The sequence below is a fragment of the Oncorhynchus nerka genome, linkage group LG20 (assembly GCF_034236695.1).
Source record: "Oncorhynchus nerka isolate Pitt River linkage group LG20, Oner_Uvic_2.0, whole genome shotgun sequence".
NCBI lineage: Eukaryota > Metazoa > Chordata > Actinopteri > Salmoniformes > Salmonidae > Oncorhynchus > Oncorhynchus nerka.
Window position 1 is genome coordinate 45954618 of NC_088415.1, and position 19324 is coordinate 45973941.

The 19324-nt window shown below is 43.5% G+C and overlaps 1 protein-coding gene across 5 annotated transcripts in view; it reads left to right on the plus strand.

The window, feature by feature from the left end:
- The first annotated feature begins 657 nt into the window (after nt 1-657).
- Nucleotides 658-19324, plus strand: part of LOC115102613 (kelch-like protein 17) — a 35783-nt gene continuing 17116 nt past the window's right edge. Inside the window, exons 1-4 of one of the 5 annotated variants that reach the window (XM_029622738.2) lie at nt 658-969; nt 11540-11804; nt 14252-14373; nt 18526-18747. In XM_029622738.2, coding sequence (XP_029478598.2) covers nt 11591-11804; nt 14252-14373; nt 18526-18747 — 558 coding nt within the window. In that variant the 5' untranslated portion in view covers nt 658-969; nt 11540-11590. Of the gene's footprint in view, nt 970-9136; nt 10226-11539; nt 11805-14251; nt 14374-16468; nt 18263-18525; nt 18748-19324 lie in introns of those variants that run through there. The other 4 variants (XM_065005549.1, XM_029622737.2, XM_029622739.2 and 1 more) reach the window with 4 other exon arrangements.

A 19324-nucleotide genomic window follows, 5' to 3' on the forward strand; every position in this document is an offset into this window, starting at 1 on the left:
CCCCTGTTTTGGTAAAAAGATGAGGGATGGGGCTGGAGAAATGTAACCACTCTTAAATTCATAGATAGCGTTATGGTTGCAAGGACTGACCATCCGGGATATCAAAATGTGAGTTTTAACCATGTTTTGAGGCTATATAGTGTTTGTTTAGATTGACTTTTTTTAAATAAAACATTGGAGTGAAACAAGTTTATATTTTGGGTTCTGATGGGGTACGACAGTTGATCTAAGCTCATGAGGCATTTCTAAGTTACATTCTTCAAGAATCAATGGGTACATAGTGTATAATACATTTCTAAATAAAAAAATGTATGCAGATTGCCCCTTTAAATGCTTTTCCATTTTGTGGGCTTGTTCAACATTGCAGCCAAATGATCTACAAAGAACCTTGCAATCATAAATAACTACTCATTATTATTTGCAGATCCGTCAGTCACAATTTACTCATGATACATTACTGTTTTGATCCTCTCGAACATAGGTATTGTGAGACTGATAATTCGCCAACCGTGACTACAAAAGAAGACGACCTCGAACTTCACCAATCTAAAGCATTGATATTATGGGTGACGTTCAATTTGAGAAGGTTTATGCAAATCCAGTAGATTTAGCAGAGACTGTAGTTCATCTAAATTGATTTTGTATTTCGCTTTTCAATCTGTATCATGTGCAATAGCAAAACACGTCTTAGTTCACTTTGTGTTTTTGCAAGATATAAAAACTGTTTTAAAATGTACAGTCTGAAAGAAGGAGAAACGAAGTATTTGTCAGTGTCACTTGTGTGGAGCGAGCGATACAAGCATTGTTTTGATGCGACATCATGTAATGTTGACGTGATGATTAGCAATTCAAAATACTGATAAATCAAATAAGTTACATTCTGAACTTGGACTATAACATATCAAGAAACTGGAAAAGGTTACAGCTAGAAATACGTTTGTGCTGTCCTTGCGACACAGACGACGGCTGGTGAGTCTTGAGTTCTACTGTGTAGTAGTAGCTAGCTAGCTAACTTTAACTAGCTAAATCCCGACATCACATTGTCATTTTGTCACGGCTGCGGGTGGCTATGTAGTAAACAATGTAGCAAAATCAATGACAGTTATGTTTTAGCCACAGATGAACAGGGAAACGTTTAGCTAACCATATGGAAGACTGTCGCTAGCTAAATAGCCATTCTGGAAATTCAAAATTGCACTTTATGTTCATCTCGTGGGACATCAGACGCAGTCACTCATTTCTAGCTATAGTACAGCTTTTTTTCTGTGGTAACGTAATCTCAATAGAGCGGCTAAATATAGTTAGGATTCGATGTTCTGACTTCAATATCGATTTGTCTGTCTAGAGAGAGGTTGATCATTTGCTGCAGGTTATGTTTTGGGACAGGGCTCTTCCAACCCTGTTGCTGGAGTGCTACCGTTCTGTAAGTGTAGGTTTTCACTCCAACCCTAATCATTAGCTGGTTGATAAGATGGATGAATCAGGTTAGTTACACCTGAGTGAAACCATTCAGGAGGATAGCTCCCCAGGAACAGAGTTGGAGTGCCCTGTTTTGCGATAATGTTCTTGAGTGGCCAGACCAGACGATCCAGCGATTTAAGGTGGTGTAGAGATAGCACCTTGCACATAGTAGATAGCTAATGATAATGTATGAATGTCATAAGCGCCTTTTAGTCGATATCACAATTACAGCAAAAAAAACCATAATTTATTCCTGTCAGTGTCTAATTTTATTCACGCCGCAACGATGAGGATCTCGTCACTGCTGCAGATCCACCTTAAATTTGATGTCGTTGCTCATGCAGTCAGCAACGTCATAGAGGATCACTGGTGTAGTGCTATTTTTTTTTTTTGATGAGAGGGTGACTTAAAAAAAAGTGACTTCATATTTTTATCACTCAGTGTGTACCGACAGATCTAGCCAATTGAATAATTATTAAAAAAAATGCATCCTCCAATTGCAACGTCTGCCTATGCCCACACACAGGCTATTGTCTAAATATTTGTAATACTCGAGTATTCGAGTTAGGCATAGGTTAGCATCGAGTTAGGCATAGGTTACCTAATTTCAAAATATAGGCCATCATCACTGTCAATCATGAATGATCATTATTAATGTTTTACCGGTGAAACGTCCAAACGTATCTCCATTCTGATTTTTTTATTGATCTCAATCATTTTCATGGGAATAGGCATTTTAGTTATTCTTTAATTACTGTTTCCTGAGTGAATGAGAGAAGATGGTGTTAAACTATTACCCTTTCTCGTATTTTGTTTAAATCAAAGCACATATCCTGCCTAGTGCCACGATCTGTGGAATTTTGGTGCATGAGAAAGAAATGACTATTCGGTTTCAGCTAAACCATTCTAAAATCTCATTAGAAAAGGAGGTGCTTTTGGTGTAGCAGGAATGTTACAGCCCTATGTTGGTATTGTATTTGGTTATGTAACACGACATTGATGATTTGATCTAGCTTTACTAAACAAGCACCGTTGTGAGAAGGGACAATCTTCGATTTGTAATAATAAGCGATGAGTATGACTATTATAGGCATAGGCAACAGATCTTGATGAAATGTCATTTTAAAGGGATATTTTAATTAAAAGGTTCTGAAAGTACAGTGCCAGGATTGTGCAATGATGTCAATTAAAGAAGTTGAACCAACTTGTGGTGCTGAAGGATAGCTCTTCCATTTGGCCAGTTCAGGATCAAACAACAATCATTTGTAATAGGCCTATGACTACATGGCATAGCTATTTGTAGGCTATAGCCTAATGTAAATACATATAGCTTAGTATCATTGCACTATTTGCAAGGAAGGCTTTATTGCGTGTAGGTCTTACATTGTATAGCACTTAAATGTCACATTTACATACAGCACCAGTCAAACGTGGTTTTCTACATTGTGGATACAAGATGATGTTATATTTATGCACCAAATGGTTGTTTTATTTAATAGAGTATGGTTCTTAGGACTGTCTCGCTCCTTTCTGAGTTAACTGAGAGGAGTCTTTATGGAACTTGGACTGGCAACTGATTAAGTGATGGCTTGGTGATATAAAACCTACAGCTGGCATTCCATAGATCAGATGTGGTGGGTCTCACCGAAATAGAGAGAGCCTGGAGGAACAGCCCAACAACCTGCCCGCTTGACCCTATTCCCTCCTCTCTTCTCCAGACCATTTCCGGAGACCTTCTCCCTTACCTCACCTCGCTCATCAACTCATCCCTGACCGCTGGCTACGTCCCTTCTGTCTTCAAGAGAGCGAGAGTTGCACCCCTTCTGAAAAAACCTACACTCGATCCCTCCGATGTCAACAACTACAGACCAGTATCCCTTCTTTCTTTTCTCTCCAAAACTCTTGAACGTGCCGTCCTTGGCCAGCTCTCCCGCTATCTCTCTCAGAATGACCTTCTTGATCCAAATCAGTCAGGTTTCAAGACTAGTTATTCAACTGAGACTGCTCTTCTCTGTATCACGGAGGCCCTCCGCACTGCTAAAGCTAACTCTCTCTCCTCTGTTCTCATCCTTCTAGACCTATCGGCTGCCTTCGATACTGTGAACCATCAGATCCTCCTCTCCACCCTCTCCGAGTTGGGCATCTCCTCGGCGCGGCCCACGCTGGATTGCGTCCTACCTGACAGGTCGCTCCCTACCAGGTGGCGTGGCGAGAATCTGTCTCCTCACCACGCGCTCTCACCACTGGCGTCCCCAGGGCTCTGTTCTAGGCCCTCTCCTATTCTCGCTATACACCAAGTCACTTGGCTCTGTCATAACCTCACATGGTCTCTCCTATCATTGCTATGCAGACGACACACAATTAATCTTCTCCTTTCCCCTTCTGATGACCAGGTGGCGAATCGCATCTCTGCATGTCTGGCAGACATATCAGTGTGGATGACGGATCACCACCTCAAGCTGAACATCGGCAAGACGGAGCTGCTCTTCCTCCCGGGAAGGACTGCCCGTTCCATGATCTCGCCATCACGGTTGACAACTCCATTGTGTCCTCCTCCCAGAGCGCTAAGAACCTTGGCGTGATCCTGACAACACCCTGTCGTTCTCAACTAACATCAAGGCGGTGGCCCGTTCTTGTAGGTTCATGCTCTACAACATCCGCAGAGTACGACCCTGCCTCACACAGGAAGCAGCGCAGGTCCTAATCCAGGCACTTGTCATCTCCCGTCTGGATTACTGCAACTCGCTGTTGGCTGGGCTCCCTGCCTGTGCCATTAAACCCCTACAACTCATCCAGAACGCCGCAGCCCGTCTGGTGTTCAACCTTCCCAAGTTCTCTCACGTCACCCCGCTCCTCCGCTCTCTCCACTGGCTTCCAGTTGAAGCTCGCATCCGCTACAAGACCATGGTGCTTGCCTACGGAGCTGTGAGGGGAACGGCACCTCAGTACCTCCAGGCTCTGATCAGGCCCTACACCCAAACAAGGGCACTGCGTTCATCCACCTCTGGCCTGCTCGCCTCCCTACCACTGAGGAAGTACAGTTCCCGCGCAGCCCAGTCAAAACTGTTCGCTGCTCTGGCCCCCCAATGGTGGAACAAACTCCCTCACGACGCCAGGACAGCGGAGTCAATCACCACCTTCCGGAGACACCTGAAACCCCACCTCTTTCAGGAATACCTAGGATAGGATAACGTAATCCTTCTCACCCCCCCCCCTTAAAAGATTTAGATGCACTATTGTAAAGTGGCTGTTCCACTGGATGTCTTAAGGTGAACGCACCAATTTGTAAGTCGCTCTGGATAAGAGCGTCTGCTAAATGACTTAAATGTAAATGTAACAGAACAAAGGCCTCAGTATTCTTAATTGTCCTGTGATCTGGGAGACAACACCAGAGGCAGATGACCAGAGGATGAACACAAAATGGCTTATGGTGCCCCCCAATCTATATGGGATGGGTGGAACCAAGCATTCTGGTATCAGCTATATAAACTGTTCATTGTCTGTGAAGGGTAGGCTCTCGGCCCGATAGTCAAGAATGTTGAGTCGATGGTTTCATTATTGAAATAATTAATCAACATTGAATAAAGATGATTGTTTGAATGGAATATTCCACGTCAACCTTTGACCCAGCCTGAGGTCCTGAGCGCTCTGGAGCAGGTTTTCATCAAGGATCTCTCTGTACTTTGTGCCGTTCATCTTTCCCTCGACCCTGACTAGTCTCACAGTCCCTGGCGCTGAAGAACATCCCCATAGCATGATGCTGCCACCACCATGCTTCACTGTAGGGATGGTGCCAGGTTTCCTCCAGACGTGAAGCTTGGTATTCAGGCCAAATAGTTCAATCTTGGTTTCATCATACAAGAGAATCTTGTTTCTTATGGTCTGAGAGTCCTTTAGGTGCCTTTTGGCAAACTCCAAGTTGGCTGTCATTTTCCTTTTACTATGGAGTGGCTTCTGTCTGGCCGCTCTACCAGAAATGCCTGATTGTTGTAGTGCTGCAGAGATGGTTGTCCTTCTGGAAGTTTCTCCCATCTCCACAGAGGAACTTTGGAGCTCTGTCAGAGTGACCATCGGGTTCTTTGTCTCCTCCCTGACCAAGGCCCTTCTCCCCCAATTGCTCAGTTTGGCCGGGCGGCCAACTCAGGGAAGAGTCTTGGTGATTCCAAACTTCTTCCATTTTAAGAATGATGGAGGCTACTGCGTTCTTGGGGTATTTCAATGCTGCAGAAATGTTTTGGTACCCTTCCCCAGATCTGTGCCTCGACACAATCCTGTCTCGGAGCTCTACGGACAATGCCTTTAACCTCATGGCTTGGTTTTTGCTCTGACATGCACTGTCATTTGTGGGACCTTTATATAGACAGATGTGTGCCTTTCCAAATCATGTCCAATCAATTGAATTTACCACAGGTTCACTCTAATCAAGTTGTCGAAACATCTCAAGGATGATCAATGGAAACAGGATGCACTTGAGCTCAATTTCAAGTCTCAAAGCAAAGGTTCTGAATACTTATGTCAATAAGGTATTTTAGTTTTTTATTTCTAATAAATGTGCACACTTATTAACCTGTTTTCGCTTTGTTATTGAGGTATTGTGTGTGGATTGATGAGGAAAACATTTTATTTAATCGATTTTAGTATGAGGCTGTAACGTAACAAAATGTGGGAAAAGTCAAGGGGTCTGAATACTTTCCGACTGTATCGTACTGTTTTACAGAATAAAATAAAGAGAAGGCAACTATCAATTCATTGCATTTTAGTCTTTAGTCTACTTTTATCAAGTAATTTGACCAAGTAGTGAACATAAATCATTACTATGTAGAATTGCACAGCCATAAAATCAAGTGTTTGGTGTGTTGTATTCATGCTTCTCAAAAACTATAACCTAAATGCATTATTACCTCCAACTTGGCCCATTTCACATTTCCAATTGTCTACCCTGACATTCCAAGCTAGAATGATCCTTGTGTCTCCCTTTGGCCACTCTGGTTTGGGAGTCTTCAGCAAAACGTTGTCGCCTTAAGAAGTGGTCACATATTGTTCAGGGTTCCACTGTGCAAGAGGGTCCATGGAGTTTTATGAACATCTTCGAGGCAGACACACAGTGAATGACTTTTTTCCCATCGTTCTGATTGGCCAATGTGAGCAAGAGTCTTACTGGCCTCTGCAGTGCACACAGGTAGCCTAATAGTTCATTCTTGCCACCGCCAGAGAGAAGACGGGGAAGAAACCACCAATTTACCTACCTCTAGGCTGCTATACATTTTTATTTGTCATTCTATAGTTTTTCATTGAATTTAAGTGGTAATTAAATATAATTTATTTAGAATGTATCAGAATTAATTTTCCAGAAATAGTTTTATAAGCTCAGTGTATTCTCGAGTCAAAAGGGAAGGAGCCTGCACTCCGGCAGCACGACACCCCTGCAGAGGATTGAACGGAGGCTTTCTTCATATATCATATGCTTTACACAAATATGGACCGAGACAGACCGTAGCGATTATCAAATTGGATGCTTCACGTGACGCCATTAATTCCTATGTGAATTGAAGCCAAATTAAGTCGGTTAAGCTGGCGTCTCATGGAGAGTTTGAGCTACTCCAGGAAAAGATGTTGCAGGCTAGCTCAGTGCTGCCCCCTCTTGTTAAGTAGTCTACATGACTATTTCAGCCACACCCATTGCTGATAGGTGTATAAAATCGAGTACACAGCTATGCAATCTCCATAGACAAACATTGGCAGTAGAATGACTCGTGCTGAAGAGATCAGGGACTTTCAACGTGGCACCGTCATAAGATGCCACCTTTCCAACAAGTCAGTTCATCAAATTTCTGCCCTGCTAGAGCTGCCCTTGTCAACTGTAAGTGCTGTTATTGTGAAGTGGAAACATCTAGGAGCAACAACAGCTTAGCCGTGACGTGGTAGGCCACGCAATCTTACAGAACGGGACCGCCGAGTGCTGTAGCGTGTAAAAAATTGTCTGTCCTCGGTTGCAACACTCACTACCGAGTTCCAAACGGCCTCTGGAAGCACAATGTCAGCTTGTGGCTGAATGGAAGCAAGACCCCGCAGCAATGTTATAACATCTAGTGGAAAGCCTTCCCAGACGAGTGGAGACTGCTATAGCAGCAAAGGGGGGTCCAACTCCATATTAATGCCCATGATTTTGAAATGAGATGTTCGGCGAGCAGGTGTCCAGATACTTTTGGCCATATTGGTTCAAAGACATATGTCTTTCTGGTCTATTAGAAGCAATTATTGGTACCATGATTGTCTTAAAAAAAATATATTGACATGAAGATTGACCACGATTATCGAACTTCCGTGACTTCATTGAGAGGGATCAGTCGTTCAAATAAAATGTCCTTGGTAAACAACAGGTGTAGACTAACAGTGAAATGCTTGCTTACGGGCCCTTCCCAGCAATGCAGAGTAAGAGAAAATAGAGAAGTAATAGAAAAGTAATAACACACAATAATAAATACACAATGAGTATCGATAACTTGCCTATATATTATATATATTTATTATTATGTGTACCAGTACCGAGTTGATGTGCAGGGGTAATTGAGTGCATAGGCAACAGGATAGATGATAAACAGTAGCAGCAGTGTATTTAATGAGTCAAAAATGTTTGTGCGTAAAGGGTCAATGCAGATAGTCCAGCTAGTGATGTACTGGGTCACACGCACTACTCTCTGTAGTGCCTTTGCTGTCGGCTGCCAAGCAGTTGCCATACCAAACAGTGATGCAAGAGGCTCTCAATGGTGCAGCTGTAGAGATGTTTGAGGATCTGAGGGACCATGCCAAATCTTTTCAGCCTCCTGGGGGGGGGGGAAGAGGAATTGTTGTGTCTTCTTCACGACTGTGTTGGTGTGTGTTGACCATGATAGATCCTTAGTGATGTGGACACTGAGGAACTTAAAGCTCTCGACCCACTCCACTGATGTGAATGGGGGTGTGCTCGGCTCTCCCATTTCCTGTATTCCATGATCCGCTCCTTTGTCATGCTGATGTTGAGGGAGAGGTTGTTGTCCTGGCACCACACTACCCGGTCTCTGATCTCCCTATAGGCTGTCTCGTTGTCGGTGATCAGGCCTCTACCACCGTCACGTCGTCAGTTCTTCCCTGGTTCCACGAAACTGCAACGTTTATCACTGGTCATTTTGTATTTTCTGCCATTGCGTTTCTTGCTGATGATACAGTTATTCAAAACTAGATGGTGTTGGGGGGTGCAATGCCACATCTTTAGGAATAGAAATGAATAGAAACAACCTCAAGGGGGAAGGTGAACTGACCAAATGCATGCTGATTGAACAAACAAAGCGGAGGAATGGTCTGCAGAAATTGAAGCAGTACGTCTGGCAGTCATCCGGAATACCTAGTGAGTCAGAAAAAAGGTATCGTTATGTGTGTGTGAATAGGTTTGCGTGTCCCCTCAGTGACACTGACGGTGGCATGGCTACGGATAATAGTCAGTGTTTCAGTTAATGACACATCACTGCAGTGACCAACAATGCATTCTTATTCATTGGTGCTGGCAACCTTGTATCTGTTGAAAATATGAACTTGAAATGAATGTCATGTCAACATTTGGAAATGATCAATGTGCAAAAATAGCCCAATGCTAGCTATTTGCCCAGGGCATTAGAACGTGTGGGTGGGTGGGTGTGGTGTGTGTGTGAGAGAGAGAAAGAGAAAGAAACAAGCCCTGTTATGCAGTAGTGGTGACATTTTAAGATGCTTCTCTATCAGTTTAAGAAAGGAATTTGTTGAAGGAGCAAAAAGTAATGCATCTCACACTGATACATACTACATAGTCTCCATTGAGTCTATATAATCTATGGCATAGGCCTCATAGAAATGGACAGTGGATTCCTAAAGTGTAAGCTAGGTCTAGGTTATCACGGCATGAAACTTACACTCTGTTACCACAGAACCAACGTAAGATAGTGTTACCGTTATCCAGTTGTAACATAACTCCACTGTTATCGTAGTACCCCACCCTCGCACACACACTGAAGTACAACCTTGGCCAGGTGAAATGCTTTACTGTCAAGATGTTACTGCCAGTAGGGTCCCAGAACAAGCATACAGTCACAGCAGTCCAGTTTGCCAAAAATATGTTCAGGATGGATCCCGAAGGGGCCCAAGGCCTGGTCTTTTTACAAACATGGCTGTAGAGTCCGAATGGTTTGAATTACAAACTATTAAAAGCTGTATTAAAAGCTGAGACTCTCACAAAGCTCACAAGTTTTTACGAAGAAGATAGGAAATCCCAGGACATAGTGTTTATAGTACTGTAATAAGCTCACATAGTTGCTTTCACAAACTCCACACAGTTGTCACTGACTAGTTGGATGTTGTGCTCTCAGTGAGCAAACAATTTATGTACTTACAGAATTCATATAAATTCATCTTTATCTGTTTTTTGCTTTGGTGGACCTTATTTTTAAATTGACATTTGTCAACAAAACTCATGAATTCAACTGTTTTTGTCAAATAGTTTTGTGTTCAGCTTGTAACCCTGGTTGTCCTGGAAAGAACATGGTAAAACACTTGTGAGGCGAAGTATAAGGGCTTTACATATAAATGAAAGTCAGATAATGAAAAGCCAAATCTTTTTCTGGGGTCACAGGACTGATAGGGTTAACCGTTTTAACAGTGGTTATCTTTCAGACTGGTTACACCCCCAGAACGCACAAACTTATGGCATGTGTGTACACCCAGCCTTCAATCAACAAACATCCAGCCTATCAGAAAGGTAGGCTATATTGACAACAATATCATTTCCAGCAGAATAATTTTACAGAACCTTGGTGCAATGTCTTCAGACATTTTGGGTTATGACGGGGTTAGACCGGGCTGGTTAGCTCAATAAAGCTGACGAGGCATTTACAAGTGATATACTAAGAGTCAACAGCTGTTCAGGCTAAAATGGCAGTACATATCATGGTGGGCCTTTTCATGAAGCCTTCCTAAAACTTTTATAAGGCCTACTTTAGATTCTAAAACACTACTACGAAAATATACCATATTTGGTAGAAAAAGGACCTGATTAAATGACACTTTTAGCCACTTGTGGCATTGACACACACAGTTGAGAGGAATGTAAATATTCATTATAACACGATTCTACAGAGTACAGTATAGGGCATCTAGATGCTTATGCACCATTTTAAAGTGTGTTCTTAACGTGAGAACTCACTGGATGAGAGAGTCCAAAGGTGCGTGTGTGTGTGTGTGTGCGCCCGCGCGCATCCTTCTTTACCCCACACACCCTGCCAGGAGCTGCAGCTGGCAATGAGCTAAGACCTTATTCTATTACAATACATACGATATCAAGATTGCCTTATAAGCAAGGATAACATTGAACAAGAATCCATAAGGGATAATCAAACAAGAGGCTATGCGTTTTATGGAAAATAATGAACTTCCACGGAGTTGACAATCCCTTTTTATACCATCATATACCATCATTTAACACATTTCCCACTAGAAATGTGTTCATCCATAGCTAGCAAGTTCACTCGATGGCGACAGTAGATGCTTTGGTAACCAAACACACAGACTTGCAAGTTTAGCTAACCAAACCATCAGTCCTAGTCAAACTAACTCGACCCGTATTGTCCTTTTGATTTGACATACATGATTAGGACCTACATCAACATCTTCAATGACATTGACGGTCAGACTGAAAGCAAAGTAGACTCAAGCAGTCTTGATCGCTGATGTCAGTATTATGATGTGGATATTACTGGCTAACACAGAGTGCTATACAAACTAACCATGCTGGCCTAGCTAACCTACATTTTGGTATACCTGGCTGTCATGATTGTACAGTCAGTTGTCACATCAGCTACTATGACTGTTATGACACCTGTCATGCCTATTACAGCAGTGGTGATGTAAGAGTTTTTTTTGATGACAGTCACATATGACAAAACAGAGATTTATCGAATTGGGTCAATTTTAATAGGAATGATCCTAGGGCTGCAAAATTCATTCTGGGATTTCTAGAAAACCTGGGAATCTGGGTAAAATTCTTAGAATTGGTTGATCCCCTTGTGTGTTGCAGTCTCCCAGAGTGAGGCCCAGGCAGGAGCCGGCTGCAGCGGAGCAGGGCACCATGATGGAGGGGGGCATGCAGCTGCTGAACCGTGACGGCCACAGCATCTCGCACAACTCCAAGCGCCACTACCACGACTCGTTCGTGTCCATGAACAGGATGCGCCAGCGCAGCTTGCTCTGCGACATCGTGCTGCACGTCTCCAACAAGGAGATTAAGGCACACAAGGTGGTGCTGGCATCCTGCAGTACCTACTTCCACGCCATGTTTACGAGTAAGTATCCCTCCTCCGAGTCCGCACCCACGGCTACTGAGACTGCTATTCTGTTTTCCACGCCCTCACCAGTGTTCACTACTAGTGTTAGTCACTCACTTTTGGACACCGTCTCCCCCTCTTTACCATGAACAAAGTGGTGTGAGGGGTTTGTGGGGATTATTGGTTGTTGCTTGAATGCTCAGACATTGAACTGTGCTACATTTTGCTCAATGTGTGTGAGTGGCAGTGGCACCTCAACTTGTTAGCAACACCTCATTTGTTTGCTTCCTTCCTCGTCAGTGACCTCTTCCTTCCTTCCTCCCTGTTGTCTGTGTGCGTTCTTTCCTGTTTGGGTCATAGATCACCAGGTGAGGTGTTTTTCTCCTCCCTCCTACAGCTCAGACTAGAGCCTTATGAGGGTATGAGGCTTTAAGACTCACCACTAGACTCATTTTCAACTGACCATGCTCTAAACCTAGGCCTATTTAAGTCTGCTGATACAGTGCCTTCGGAAAGTATTCAGACCCCTTCCCCTTTTCCACGTTTTGATACGTTACAGCCTTATTCTAAAATGGATTAAATACAAAATAAAAAACATCAAAATACACACAATACTCCATAACGACAAAGCGAAAAGTTTTTATTTTTATTTTAGCAAATGTATTAAGTAATTTTCTTAGCAAAGGGTTTGAATACTTATGCAATGAGACTCGAAATTGAGCTCAACTGCATCCTGTTTCCATTCCTCACACACCTGTCTATATAAGGTCCCACAGTTGACAGTGCATGTCAGAGTAAAAACTAAGCTGTGAGGTCGAAAGAATTGTCCGTAGAGCTCCGAGACAGGATTGTGTTGAGGCGCAGATCTGGGGAAGGGTACCAAAAAAATTCTGCAGCATTGAAGGTCCCCAAGAACATTCTTAAATGGAAGAAGTTTGGAACCACCAAGACTCTTCCTAGAGCTGGCTGCCCGGCCAAATTGAGCAATCTGGGGAGAATGTCCTTGGTCAGGGAGGTGACAAAGAACCCGATGGTCACTCTGACAGAGCTCCAGAGGTCCTCTGTGGAGATGGGAGAACCTTCCAGAAGGAAAACCATTTGTGCAGCACTCCACCAATCAGGCCTTTATGGTAGAGTGGCCAGACAGAAGCGACTCCTCAGTAAAAAGGACACAACAGCTCGCTTGGAGTTTGCCAAAAGGCACCTCAAGGACTCAGACCATAAGAAACCAGATTGTCAGGTCTGATGACGCCAAGACTGAACTCTTTGGCCTGAATGCCAAGCGTCACTTCTGGAGGAAACCTGGCACCATCCCTACGGTGAAGCATGGGGGTTGCAGCATCATACTGTGGGGATGTTTTTCAGCGGAATAAATACTAATCAGGATCAAGGGTAAGATGAACAGAGCAAATTAGAGAGAGCTCCTTGATGAAAGCCTGCTCAGGACCTCAGACTGGGGCGAAGGGTCACCTTCCAACAGGACAACAACCCTAAGCGCAAAGCCAAGACAACACAGGAGTGGCTTCGGGACAAGTTTCTGAATGTCGTTGAGTTGCCCGGACATGAACCCGATCGAACATCTCTAGAGTGACCTGAAAATAACTGTGCAACGACGCTCCACATCCAACCTGCTAGAGCTTGAGTCAAGGGGTCTGAATTCTTTCAGAGTGCCCTGTACAGCCAACAATCGAATCAATATAACCAAAACGCTGTTGTGCGTGTGTGCTGGTTCTTTTGACCTGTTGGAACAAACGGACTACCTTCCATGCTAAAATATGCTTCTTCACTGTGTTTGGCTTAACACAAGCGCCTCATAGTTCCAGGAATCGGAATTACACACGGATTATCTGACAGTCAAAACAATTAATCACTCAGACGCAGACAGCTACAAATGCTAAACAATTTCATAGTGCTATGCAGTGACTGTCCTCTGAGAATTTGTGTATAATGGGAGGTACGTGCTTCATGTCTGTGGCAATAGAGCAGGGATCATCAACTAGATTAAGCCGCAGGTCGATTTTTGTTCTTGAAACAATGGTCATGGGGCCGGAACTTAGTTACAAAACATTTTTAGAATGCAAATTGAGCGCAAGAAGCCCAAACAGATATAACATTTGACTAAAACATAATAATTTCAAAGCTAGCTGTTATGTGTGGGAATACTTTGAAACATATTTTAAAAATGAATCACTTTGAGCTGTGTTGCTGGTGTTATTACAGTCTTTTATGTCACCCCCTGCCCATGGGCTGCCAGTTGGGGAACCCTGCAATAGAGTATGTACCACATTACACACACACACACAAATCTTTCAGTTAAAATGGAGTGTTAATTGCACTTGAAATCAACTCTGATTTGATTTCTCTCTCTTGACATGTTGAATTGGTTTCGCATATGGTTTGTCCGCACGGACACAGGCACAGACTGGAAAACTGGAAAACTCTGTTGTCTGTCTGTGGTCATGCAGATGAGATGTCGGAGAGTCGCCAGACCCACGTGACCCTGCATGACATTGACCCCCAGGCGTTGGAACAGCTGGTTCAGTATGCCTACACAGCAGAAATCGTGGTGGGGGAGGGCAACGTGCAGGTAAGAAGAAAAGACTACTGCATCTCAAATAGCCCTTTTTCCCTACTTTTATTTATTTACTTGTATTTAACCTTTATTTAACTAGGCAAGTCAGTTAAGGACAAATTCTCATTTACAATGACGGCCTACCAAAAGGCAAAAGACCTCCTGCGGGGACGGGGGCTGGAGAAAACAATAAAAAATAATGAAATATCGAACATAACACACATCACGACAAGAGACACAACACTACATAAAGGGGGACCTAAGACAACAACCATAGCAAGGCAGAAACACATGACAACAACATGGTAGCAGCACAACATGGTACAAACATTATTGGGCACAGACAACAGTACAAAGGGAAAGAAGGTAGAGACAACAATACATCACGCAAAGCAGCCACAACTGTCAGTAAGAATGTTCATTATTGAGTCTTTGAATGAAGAGATTGAGATAAAACTACATTTGTAGTGCGCTATATATTCAAAAGTAGTCAGTATGTAGGGAATGTACCATCATTATTCTACATGGTGGTCTCGAACACTCTCAAAGTTTGTAAACTTCTCCGACCGCTGTCAAAGTAATAACGTGAGAGTTCTGTACTCTGATGTTCGTGGAGAGCATGAAATCTGAACGGGTTTGAGAAGTGTTTAGCTCTTGTTTTAATAGCTTTGTATACGTACCTCTCTGGAACTAATACATTTAGTAACATAAAGTAAAAACCGTAAAAGTATTCCACGAAAACACACTGATACTGATTATTACATTACTTCGTTAAAGTATTTCTGTTCCTAATCTCTTATATATTGTCACATCCTTTAGCATGACGCCACAAACCATTTACATCCTACCCCATATGATCCTATACTAATCTTCACACCCCACATCATCCTAAACTCATCTTCACACCCCACATCATCCTATGCTCATCCTCACACCCCACATCATCCTATGCTCATCCTCACACCCCATATCATCCTATACTAATCTTCACGCCCCACATCATCCTATGCTCATCTTCACACCCCATATCATCCTATGCTCATCTTCACACCCCATATCATCCTATGCTCATCTTCACACCCCACATCATCCTATGCTCATCTTCACGCCCCACATCATCCTATGCTCATCTTCACACCCCATATCATCCTATGCTCATCTTCACACCCCACATCATCCTATGCTCATCTTCACACCCCATATGATCCTATACTAATCTTCACACCCCATATGATCCTATGCTCATCTTCACGCCCCACATCATCCTATGCTCATCTTCACACCCCACATCATCCTATGCTCATCTTCACACCCACCCTCATCATCATCCTATGCTCATCTTCACACCCCACATCATCCTATGCTCATCTTCACACCCCACATCATCCTATGCTCATCTTCACACCCCACATCATCCTATGCTCATCTTCACACCCCACATCATCCTATGCTCATCTTCACACCCCACATCATCCTATGCTCATCTTCACACCCCACATCATCCTATGCTCATCTTCACGCCCCACATCATCCTATGCTCATCTTCACGCCCCACATCATCCTATGCTCATCTTCACGCCCCACATCATCCTATGCTCATCTTCACGCCCCACATCATCCTATGCTCATCTTCACGCCCCACATCATCCTATGCTCATCTTCATCCTATGCTCATCTTCACGCCCCACATCATCCTATGCTCATCTTCACGCCCCACATCCTATCTTCACACCCCACATCATCCTATGCTCATCTTCATCTTCATCCTATGCTCATCTTCACGCCCCACATCATCCTATGCTCATCTTCACGCCCCACATCATCCTATGCTCATCTTCACGCCCCACATCATCCTATGCTCATCTTCACGCCCCACATCATCCTATGCTCATCTTCACGCCCCACATCATCCTATGCTCATCTTCACGCCCCATCCTATGCATCATCCTATGCTCATCATCCTATGCTCATCTTCACGCCCCCCACATCATCCTATGCTCATCTTCACGCCCACATCATCCTATGCTCATCTTCATCATCCTATGCTCATCTTCACGCCCCACATCATCCTATGCTCATCTTCACGCCCCACATCATCCTATGCTCATCTTCACGCCCCACATCATCCTATGCTCATCCTCACGCCCCACATCATCCTATGCTCATCTTCACGTTTTCTATTGCTCCACCCATTGGAACCAGACTTTATGTAAAAGTGGGAGTACAATGGAATAACAAGGAATAACAAAGTGTAGTCTCAGCAAGCACATTACTTTTCCGTTCTGCCTTTTTGGCCCTGTTGTTTTTATGCGAATAAAGGTATACCATATAAAACAAATCAGGACAGCTGATGGTTTGGTACAAGTTTATATTTGCCTAAAGATAATTTGTTTGTCCGACAAGGTGGGATCTTTTTGTGTCGGTAAAATGTATTCTGTGAGAAATGGTGGTGGAAACTCATTTATATGCAAATATTGATATAATAACCATCATATCAAAGTAAACCTGGATTCACATGATGATATGGTGTGTGGTCCTTCCACTAGGATTTGGGAAACCATGCAGTGTATTAGGTTACCGATGAAATAAGTTATTCTGAACTTCACAGGGTGGTGAAAGTGCAAGGTGATGAGTTTGATGCTCCTTTCCAATAAATATTGAGGGTTATATTCTGGTGACAGGATCGATGCTTGACTGCCGTTCTCGATTTTATCAGTAATAATCTCATGTAGATTAGCCTACCCACACTGTAGAATATCTTCCAGCTGTTGGCTAGAGCACATGTACCAAGACCAGAGTAGGGACATTTGCTATTTAACCCAACAGTTTTAGTCAAAAATACAATGGAAACACATTGAACTATTTATTTTTATTCAGTACATTTAAACTTAAGCACTGATTTTTATCTGCAAGTCCGTTTGGTGGAAACACACCACTGGTGAAAAAATGCACATGTTTTCTTCATGCATATTTTAGAATATTCGCATGAAAATATGTCGCCAATTGGATAGAAACCTAGCTGCTGTCACCATCGAAATGTTTCAAATCTGTCTCAGCAGCATACATATTTGATGCAACAAGGGTAGAAATAGCTAATTAAAGCAGAGCTGTTTCATCAAGGTACAAATATCCTGTGCTTTTTCAATTTGCACACAGGCACATATAAACACAGCTTGGCTACATTGTAACCGTGACGCGGCCAAGGTGCACTCTCATGGGGCTCAGCCAGGCTGTTTACTTTTGTAACTGAATGAAAACAACATTTTGACAATGTGGTTTAAACCAATTTATTTTGGGGAAATGGTTGGCAAAAATGCCAAATGGTGCTAAATACCTGTAAACAGCTTGGGGAGAAAAGTTATTTCACAGATGTAATATTAGGCCTAATGATTATTTCTCACTATCTACTTGTCAGCTACTCATTGACAGCCCGCCAGCTACCGGACACGCGGTTTCCCGCAAAGGTGGTAGGCTGATGGAAGGCTACTCAAGTCAGTGGGAGAATCTCAAGTGTAAACTCCTCACGTCCCCTCTCCTCGCCTCCTTCTCAAATCGCATTGGATGAGAAAGCCAGAGGTCCCGCCCCTCTGACCTTCTCCTCCAATGAGTTTTGTGAAGGAGGTGAGGAGAGAGGACTCCAGCAATTTGAGGTTCTCTCAAGAGGCTGCGATACAGCAAAGCCTTATCAGACATGCTCGTGCTCATCAAGGTTCTTACAGGCAACGTGAAATGGCAAACTTTGCTCGTGGTGCTGCCTCTCAATGATATGTAACAACACCCTGTGTGCATCCGACATGAAACAGTGATACAAATGTTCGTTTTTTTAACACCAGTGGTGCAGCGAGTGCTTTCTAACTGCACTGAACCAAAACGGTGGAGCAAGGGAGTGAAGCATCGGTTTCAAGTGAGCCAAACCATTCATCTTGAGGCAACGAGGGGAAGGGGTGCAAAATGGAATCTGTTACTTCCATTTTGATGTATTATATAATAATGTATTTTAAGACGAGTGCAAAACACTACTAATCATTTGAAAATGAGAAATGACCTAATGGATCATGATACTTTTCTGGTAAAAAAAAAGATGGGGGTGCAAAAACTGCAGCTGCTACGTTTGCTACATCGCTCAGGCGTCTATGGCTCCCCCCGATCGTCCTCTTTTTCTTCTAGACCTTACTCCCAGCGGCCAGCCTGCTGCAGCTCAACGGGGTGAGGGACGCCTGCTGTAAGTTCCTCCTCAGCCAGCTGGACCCCTCTAACTGCCTGGGCATCCGCGGCTTCGCAGACACACACTCCTGCAGCGACCTGCTCAAGTCGGCGCACAAGTACGTCCTGCAGCACTTCGTGGAGGTGTCCAAGACCGAGGAGTTCATGCTGCTGCCGCTGAAACAGGTAGAGGCCAGACAGAATACTGAGCTAGCATGTCATATGCCTTTCCTTACAGAATGACGTGACAGCGATGGGGATCTTATTTTAGTCATTGTTTTGCATTGGAGTTGTTGAAAGTTATTGTGGCACTTTGGTTTATGACTTGTGCGCTGATGTTGGGAGCCTGCAAGCTCTAGGCACACTAGGAATATAAACCTTTTCACCTCTTAATCAATCAAGGTGATCTACAGTGCTGTCCACTCGTCTGACAGTTATTGGTAAAGACAAACAAAGATGCTCAGCTGCACTGGGATGCATTTAGTCTCCTCCCACTCTGACTGTCCCTCTCTTTCCTGCAGAAAGAGGAGAACATCTTGTCATGTTCTATCCTTTCCTCTACCCCCTGAAGGTCCTTCATAGAGCAAGCAGCACTTGTTCATTGTCTGGACTTGTCCAATGACAGCCTAGTTTAGGGGTATGACCTGGAAGTGGTAATTAGGCAGAGCACTGTCAAGTATGGTTCATGTTCCAGACTGAGTACATTGCAGATGTTGCATTGCATCGACCAATGGTTGCTTGCCACATCATCGACTGCGCAGTC